The 9,245-nt window shown below is 49.4% G+C and overlaps 1 protein-coding gene across 1 annotated transcript in view; it reads left to right on the top strand.

The window, feature by feature from the left end:
* Positions 1-9,245, top strand: part of CASQ2 (calsequestrin 2) — a 61,737-nt gene that overhangs the window by 49,924 nt on the left and 2,568 nt on the right. Inside the window, exon 9 of the mRNA XM_024764899.1 lies at positions 8,305-8,405. Coding sequence (XP_024620667.1) covers positions 8,305-8,405 — 101 coding nt within the window. The remainder of the gene's footprint in view (positions 1-8,304; positions 8,406-9,245) is intronic.

Here is a 9,245-nt window from a genome sequence, read left to right as displayed (position 1 = left end):
AGGGCTGGGAAAGGGAAAGGCTTTTCCGTGAAAGTCCCTGAGTCTGCGACTAGTCAGTCATTACTCTCAGGTCACTGATGTGTAACCGGGCCAGAGGGGCCTGCCTGCAGGACTAGGAATTTCATTCCTACCCAGACGGTACTTCCTCATATACCTTGCTTTTGCTAACAAGCTACATGTGGCCCACTGCGCCAACCAAACCCCTCGCCAAAGAAAACGGGTCATACATCCAGGAAAATAATACAGCTCTCCTTAAAGGGCTAACAGTCTGGAGGAACTGTGCTGTGAGCTTTATGGAGGTGGTCCTATTTGGTCCCTAAAACCACCCTGTGATATATGCATAATAATGATCATCCCAGCGTCAGATGAGAAAAGTGATTCTTAAGGGTTAAATGACTCGCCCAGATCACTCGATGTATCCAAGCCAAGATTCAAATTCTATCAGGCTTTCTTGGCCTCCGAATCCATTCTGATTCTGAGGAAGAAGGTGATGATGATGGTGACTTACCGTATGCTTAGGTGACACAGCAACCCCACGTGGGAGGTGCTACTTTTATTCCCACTTTACAACTGAGGAAGCTGAGGCCCAGAGCAACTGACTTGCTGGGAAGCAGTGGAGCTGGAATTAAGCTCAGCGCTGTCTGGCTCCCCAGCCGCACCCTGAACCACAAGGCCCTGCCTTGTGTCTGCCGGCCCTTCGGAGTTACTACCCCTGAGGACATCTGGGTGACCATTTAGCCCGCCCTCCTTCCTCTCTGCTGTCCTTTACCAGCCCCTGCACCTCCAACATTTGAAAGACCCAGAGACGTTCAACGACGCGCTTGAGATCACACGGTTAGAGGCACAGCGGACACAGGAGCTCAGATTTCTCGTTGGCTCCTCTGGTCACTGTCCATCTGACCACACTACCGTCTCCAGGACTCCCCAGCCAGCTGCAGGCTCTGGGCATGCGCAAAGCCGCTGCAAGGAATGGGGGCGGAGGGAGCCGAGAGAGCACGAGAAAGAAGAGGGAGTGAGGAGAGCGAGCGGAGCCATCTGGAAGCTTGAGCGCCCGATCAATGAAGAAAAGTCAAACTTCCTCCTTACTGATGTTTCCAAATTTGGAATCTACGATTTTTCAGCAGCAGCAATAACAAAGTTCTGAGTGACCCGGGTCTCCCAGGGACTATCACAGCGGTTCTGACATTCGCAGCGGAGAGCTTGTGTTCAGGGGATTGCAGTGACTGCTCTCCGGCCCCGAGCGTAATCGCTAGGTCTCTTCTGCGGTGAGCTCTCATCCTCGTTGCCCCTGCAGGCGGGCCTGGCTGGGAAGGACATTTCCGGCTCTCTGGTCTTGCCCGGTGCCCTGTGGTGCGGCCCGGCTTCCTCTTTCACAGCCTCCTCTCAGCTCCTGCACTCAGAATGCCGCCGGAGCTACTGTGTGACAGGTTTGAACATGAACTAGTCTCCCCGGCCGCCCCCAGATGTGTCTGCATCAGGCTGACATCTTCTTTAGAACAGTCGATGAACGGTTCACAAAGTGGCGTTTCTACGTGAGCGCATGCTGGATGGATATCCTCCAAGGGCACTGGCAATATTAGCACTAACAAGCTGGAAATGCGCAAACCGGCTGCCGTCGGCGTCTGCGGAGCACACAACCAGTGAGGGGCCCCGAATCAAAGTCTCCAAGCCCTTGTTCCAACCGAGTTTCAACAGCCTCGATTTCGTTTTTGACACCTGTTGTCTCAAATAGGCAACTGCTTAACTGAGCTTCCAAATTTAAATTTGATTTGTCAGTTTTAAAATTTGGTTCTTGCTAAATGCTAAACGTAGTTCCGGCCCTTAAATACCAGCACATTTAATCTTCACAGCAGCCCGATTGTACGCAGTAGGTACTGTCACTATCATCCTCCCCGATATGCAGATAGGGAAACAAAGGCATGGAGAAGTTAAGTAGCATCCCCAGGTCACGTGACTAGTCAGCGGTAGAACTGGGATTCCAGCCCAGGCAGTCCAGCCCCAAGCCCAAGCCCTATAACTACCACCTACGCTCCTCCGTATTGCAAAGCTGTACCGCTGGACTTTTCCGCCAATGCTGGGCCCCGAGAGCTAGGAGACAGAGTGGAGAAGGAGGGCTGTAGTAAGGAGTGTCAGGGTGTTCTGATGTCGCAGGTGCCACCTCGGGACCATGGCGCCCACACAATGTCCCCCGGTTCTGAGCGGATGTCTCACTCTAACAGGTGACTGGGTGACTCGCCTTGTCTGGGAGGTGCTCTCAACCTTGTCCTCCCTAGGCTCCCAAAGGGCCCAGCTTCAGATGCCATGCCGCAGCTTTCTGAGACCTCCACACTTACTGAGTGGGCCTTTCTGCGAGGGGACCTCTCAGGTGACTGCCCTCCACACCTGTGTGTCCCAGCACCTGGCCCTGGGTCTAATACATGTGGGCACTCAGAACATACCTGCCCGATGAAAAAATGAATCCCTCCCATTAACACTTGAAATGAATTAAATGTTGATGGAGTGGGAAAGAAAGACAGAAAATCTTTGCAGTTCCTTCTGCAAATGCCACACATGATAACAGCGGTATCATTATTATCAATGAGCCCCCAAGGTAATAAGGGAGCTGTTTTCTCCATCTTCAGACGATGAGATGGAAGCCCCAGAGAGGTTAAGTGACCTGTGCAGGGTCTTCAAACTCCAGACACAACCTCCAAGCTGTGTGATGCCTGCTTATCTGTGTCGTCTGCTGTAGAAGTAATGGCCACAGGATTGGGCCAAACAGCCCGGCTTCCCAAGCCTAGGCCTGTCTCCAGGGGCGAGACCCCGAGTCCCATAACTGTACATGGTGTGGCGGCAGGGAGGGTCTTTCAGTGCCTTTATGGAATGAGCACCGCCAGTCCCCGAGGTTGGGTCCAGAGGATGGTGTGAGAGCCGGGTGGGCAGCATGCTGAGGGCCTGGGCCTGTTACTTTGGGGCCACTGCTTGGTCTGAGACACACGTGTCTCTGCCAGACAGGCCTTGGTTCCTGACATGGCTGTGACTGGCCTGGAACTGGTCCCCCAGGGCTTATGCAGTCTCATTCCCACCAGGCTCTCTCTGCCTGGAAAGGAGGAGAGCATAATCACCGGCTCCCCCTCCCACAGGATGTGATTCCCAGAGGTCTCTGGCTCGCCGTGGGAAACCTGGCCCATCCTGAGCCCTCGACCCCGGGTCGTGGGATCTCAGGGTCCAGGCCTGTGTGGCAGGGACAGAGTCACATCTTTCACAGCACCAGGCTCCTCTTCTTTAGTTAGGGCCACCTCTGAGATTCCAGGCGCACTCAGGGAAATCGCTGAGACAGCCAACCAAACAGGCTGTAGCTGGGGAGTGTGTGGCTTAGCGGCAGGTTAGAAGGAGGGGAAGGGACCCTGACTACTCCGGGGGAGGGCAGGGCCCGGCCACCAGCCCCCCTCTCCACCCGGGTGTCTCCCCATGCCCCTGCCCTTGCTTCCCTCACATTGAAGCTTTCACACTGGGCACTGGGCTCTCAAGCACAAATTCGAGCAAGAAGATGCAGCAGTTGTGGTAGGAATGTGGAGACCACAGGTGGATTGTGGAAACGGCTCTCGACCTGCAGACCAAAGACCTGAGTTAGAATCCTGGCTCTGTCACCTGCTGGCGTGTCATGCTGGGCAAGTCAGGTACTCTCCCTGTGTCTCAACTTCATCCTCTTTAAAATGGAGATAAAAACATCTTCCTAACCTCCATCAGGACTAGATGTGAAGATTAAATACAAAAGGACTCAGTAGCCAGTAAATGCTCAAGAAATACTCATAAAGTCAAAGTTGGGCTACATGATTGCAGACTTCCTGCATGTAAAGAACAATAATGTCCTGTGTTCATAAAGGAAGAAGTTGGGAGACGAACTTCTCGAGAAAAAAGGAGATTTCAGGGCTTCCCTGGTGGCGCAGTGGTTGAGAGTCCGCCTGCCGATGCAGGGGACACGGGTTCGTGCCCCGGTCCGGGAGGATCCCACATGCCGCGGAGCGGGCTCGCTGAGCCTGTGCGTCCGGAGCCTGTGCTCTGCAATGGGAGAAGTCACAACAGTGAGAGGCCCGCGTACCGCAAAAAAAAAAAAAAAAGGAGATTTCAGCTGGATGCCAGAAAACGACTCTTGTCTGTCTGGGTTATTGACTCTATAGTGGACCTTTAGGGAGGTCCGAGGGGCTCAGCCCTGGAAACATTCAAGAGAGAAGACAGACAAATGTTCTGGGTGGGGCTATACACCTGCCTGGATCTGTGGGATGTTTGGGAGTCCCTTCTGGCCTTGAAAATGGCTGCTCCTCTAACTAATGCCTGCAGAGAATTGTCCTATAGTTTCAATGGTGAAATAACTGCTAGCCTACAAATTTCAAAATAATATTTCCTCTTTTTTCTTAACCTACCTCTGAATGAAATTATGGGCTATTCCTTTTGAGAACTACATGGCCACAATCTTAAAAGGCCTCTTAGCTGTGTATATCACTGATAAAGGAAACAGTCATTAATTTCAAACTCATTCATTCATTCATATAATTGCAACTGTGAACTGTCTTCTGCTTCACATTGAATTACAAAAGCGAAATGTGGCTTCCTACACCTGCCTTCCTGGTCAAAAAGGGAGGGTCCACAGTGGATGTGTCCCTTTTCCAGCTCACCTGTTTTACAAAGAAATAGTTACTGTCCCTAAGAGGAAACTGAACTTCTAACTTAAAATGTTAGCGACTGAATCCGTGCGAGGCCAGTGTGACTGCCTTAATTCCGCTTTCCCAGATGAATGAGAATCCATTCCAACAGGTCTGTATTCAAGGCTGGGGAATAATGGGGGGAAAGGTATGGGGCTTGTGAGCCTTGGATCAGGAATGTCCAAATTAGCTTAATGACTTTAAAACAAAGTAATTAAACCGTGCTTTAACCACGTACTGAGGTGAGGTACTCATAGTCGTACCACCTGGTACAGCCACCCCTGCAGACTTCAGTCACTGAGTCAGCAACAGGGCCCGGAAGGAATAGCTCCATGATACACCAGCTCCTGGTGTAACTGCCTGGGAGTATATCTTCTCTGACACACGGGGCCGAGACTGTGTCTAACTGCCCCCTTGTGCCCAGATCATTGCACTTAAGACATATGCATTGAACGAACAGATGAGTGGCCAGGTTCCTTGTATTCAAGCAGAAGAATGTCAGAGCATTTCAGAAGAATAATGGCTAAACCTTACTATGTGCCAGGCACCATCTAAGTGCCATAGAGACACTAACACATTTAACTAACAGTCATTCTATGAAATAGGTACTATTATTATCATCCCCATTTTACGGTTGAGAAACCAAGACATTAAATAACTTGCCCTAAGTCACACTCTAAACGGCAGACCCAGGATTTGGACTGTTTGCCGCAAGTGTCCTTTGTGTTGAAATATCAAGCTGGGCTCCCTCCCTAAAGAACAGGTTCTGTTCTGTTCTTGGAAATATTCAGGGATACAGAAGGATGATGCCCATTATAAACTCCATCATCCTGAACACCAGAAAGCTGCCCTTGACTCCGGAAGAAACTTCCCCAGCTTTTGTCAACTCAATTATTAATTTATTCTGGGCACGTCTTTTGAGCTTTGCTCCTCCATAGACACAAAGAACATCGTCCTCACAAAAACTTTTTGTATTCTTGAAAATAGGCATTAAGCCACAATTTTGACTTCTCTTGTTTATGTAAAAACTCCAATCCATTTGATTTTTCTTGCAGGACCCAGGTTTTGTTCCTTCAATCTTTCTCTTTTTATCTCCAAACCTGCTCTAAAACATAGAAACGATCCCTGTACGTACATTCTTATTCATAAATCCCGTTATGTGGGTTTTTCCATCAGAAAACCACAGTGCCGTCTTGTGTGTTCGGCTTCCGTTCAGATCTTCTCCCTCTACAACACTGTGTCTAGACAGTTTCTGCCTGCCCTTTATGTGAGTTAGCCTTTTGCGCTTCAAGTTTACTTTCTACCTGAATTCGGGTGTGTGTGGTGGAGTTTCATCCTCTCTGTGAATTTCTGACTTGTCACACGTGATTCTCCTCTTCCAGAGTACTGACAACATCACCTTATTTATTGCCATTCATCTCTTCTCGGCTGCTGAAAGCAGTCACTGAAGCTGTTGAGGAGAAATCCCCTGTTGCAGTCTGTGTATAATGATACTTAAATCCACAGATAACCCAGGTGGCACCATAGTCCCTGTCCTGTGACACGGCGACACACCCAGAGAAGGAAGATCCATGGTGTCCAAGTAGCAGCAGCCAGTGGCACTCTGGAGGGATTTGACTTTCTCGGCCACACATCAGGCAGCAAGAAGAGTATCCCTACCTCCACCCCCATCTCCACCCCAACCCCTACAGTAATAGATAATGAGCGCTGAAACACAAGGCCCCATCCGTCTCAAGTGTCTGTCATACAATCTAATTTGTCATAGAGTTAAGAGCACAGATGGAAAAATCACCTAGGCCACCCGGATCTCTGCTGGAGAGGGCTGCAGGCCATAACGACCCTCTTCTCTACTAGCAGGGTAGCTCTGCCTTCCAGGTAACAAGGCCTGAGGGGGCCGAGTCGGAACCTTTAGTGTGATTTAGCTACAGTTAAAGAGACTACACCCACTCAAAGCAGAGCTCCTAAGAAGAGTGTGCATTTTGCCTAGAATATGTTAAACATGAGGAAGTGCAGAGAAAAACCTTTCCCAAGAGGCCCCAGGTAGCCAAACAAAGGCTAGGGTGCCGGAGAGAGGAGAGGTGTGTTCAACAGAGGCCACAGAGAGGGGCTTAGAATGGCTGGGGCCCCCATCAAAAGAAGGAAGCTTTTACGAAGAAAGAGCAGTTGCCGTACTGAATTTCTAAGTAGTGGGTGAGTTAGTTGCTTATATAGAAGGTAAATTTCAGGCCACAAATTCATCTATGCAAGAGATACAACTTTATTTTCTAGAACTGAACCTAGATTTTACCACTGGATGGTGGAAACTGGGTCTGACAATGAATGGTCTCCCCTCCCCCACCCACCGTCCCTCGGGATCCGGCGTCTTGCTGGCTCTCAGGTATGATGTGTGAAGTGTGCATCTGGTCAGAGTTATCATCATCACCTATCCATGCTGGCATCTGCAGAGAAGTCCGTCATTCTGTCTGGACTCTAGCTTTATGCCAGGGTCACCACTGGTCCCCTTCATCCCAACCGCTGGACTTCTTCAGATCTGCCCCTTCCACTAGCCTTGTCCGTGTTCCTCAAAACCACAGAGAACTCGGTGGGGCCTCCTCACACTCTTCTCTGCCCTAGTCTTCCTGCACCAGAGGATTCGCCGAGAGAATCTGAGGTCTTTCCGTTTTCATGAGTTTTAGAACAAAGCACGAATCCCCTATACTCTGGGACTCCCTGAAACTGTGGAGTTTCTCTGCATGGGCTTGCTTTCGCGTACGTGCACATGTACACACAAACGCATACACACAGGCACAGAGCTTATTCTCAGGGACTTGCCAGAATCTAAACTCTTTGTTTCTACCTGGGAGTGGGGCAGAGACACTGAGGGTTTAGGCTATCCTTTCTCTTACTAGACATTCTTCCAAAATTTTTGTCTATGATATAAAGTTCATCTTTCTCATTTTTTCAAGATTTAGGCTTTCTGTGCTCTTGAAGCTATGAGTTTGTCCTTTGAGGCTTGTCTCTGCTTTTCTTATGAATCATCCCTCCCCTGGGGGGCAATGAATGCTTCGAATTGAATAAAGGGATGGCAGAGCATGCAGGGAAATGGTGACGAGGGGAGGGAACCCTATTTACTATCTCAAAGCTTTGAAACCAACTGTCAGTCAGAAGCCCACTTAGTCTGAAGGTTGTGGGAACTCCAGGTTGTAGAAAACTAAGGATCCAGGCTAAACGTTCTTGCTCCATAGAGCAAATGCTATGGGGAACTCTCAGGGACAGTATCAATAAATTATCAGTTTTAAGAGATGGCGCAGAGCACTGAGGACCAGACAGGAGTTTCTCTGTTCTGGGGTTGCACTTTCTGACACAAGGCTGGTCAATTTTCATATGCAACTTAGCTTTCAGTTACAACCAGACAGTTCCCTGTGAAACTTTCAATTTCTTTATTCAAAATGTTTATTGTTTCCTTTGAATAAGCTGCTTTGTGGCTGGAGTTCTCACCTGACTCATTTTACAGAATAATCCTATAATTGAGGGTATGCACCAAATGGCCTAAGAAACACTTGTGGAATAACGGCGCTCTGCTCTCCACATTAGAAACCATGTATGCACAGGGCTTACTCAACCTTCTTGAATCCTGCTTCAGATGGCTATGAGTTCCTGGAGATCCTGAAGCAGGTTGCTCGGGACAACACGGACAACCCTGACCTAAGCATCGTATGGATCGACCCAGATGACTTTCCTCTGGTGAGTGGCTCAGACTGGGGCCCCGTCCTTGGCCACCTTCACAGCCTCGTGTTTGTGTTTAGTGTGAGACCTGGATGCACGAAGGAGGATGTGAAATAGGAGGGGCACTTGCAGAAGCTCAGTGGCTGTCCCCACCCACTGTGGGAGATCTTAGCCGCTGGGGCAACATTGAACTTAGGGCCTGGTGCCTACCTGACATGGTTAGACTTATTGTTCTCGCCCCCTAGAGGCCAGAAGTCCTTCTGCAGGGCCCACTCAAGGGTGTTGGGTGAAATTCTTCTGCCAGCAGCTCCATAGCTGCCCTTCACCCCACCACCACACCACCCCTTACTATAACCTCTTTCATTTTCTGGGTGGGGACCATCGCTGTGAGGCAACCTGAGTTACTAAGTAATAAATGTTCAGAGATGAACATTTTGCATAGAGTTAAGAACAACCTCTGCTGGAAATTCCCTGGCAGTCCAGCGGTTAGGACTTTGCACTTCCTCTGCTGGATGCACGAGTTCAATCCCTGGTGGGGGAACTAAGACCCCGCAAGCCTCGCAGCCAAGAAAAAAAAACCCTCAGGGAGGGCAGAGACCCTGCCTGTCTTGTTCAGCATGTTCTCCCAGGTCCTTAAAGCCCAAACTCTTGCTGGGTCAGTGATCAATGGCCAGAAAGCCTTGATTATGCTTTGTTTTAAAGAAAATAAACAGAATTTGTACAATACATGAGCCCAGTGGTAATGATAGTGAGGGTGGCTAATATACTATCTGCCTAGAACTATGATAAATTCTTTCCATGCATCATCTCATCCAATCCTCTCAACAACCCTGTGAAGTACAGACTATTATAATCCCT

Source organism: Neophocaena asiaeorientalis, unplaced genomic scaffold, assembly GCF_003031525.2.
Source record: "Neophocaena asiaeorientalis asiaeorientalis breed wild unplaced genomic scaffold, Neophocaena_asiaeorientalis_V1.1 scaffold62, whole genome shotgun sequence".
Classification (NCBI taxonomy): domain Eukaryota; kingdom Metazoa; phylum Chordata; class Mammalia; order Artiodactyla; family Phocoenidae; genus Neophocaena; species Neophocaena asiaeorientalis.
The sequence above is the reverse complement of the archived record's forward strand: the minus strand, read 5'-3'. Positions and strand labels throughout refer to the sequence as shown.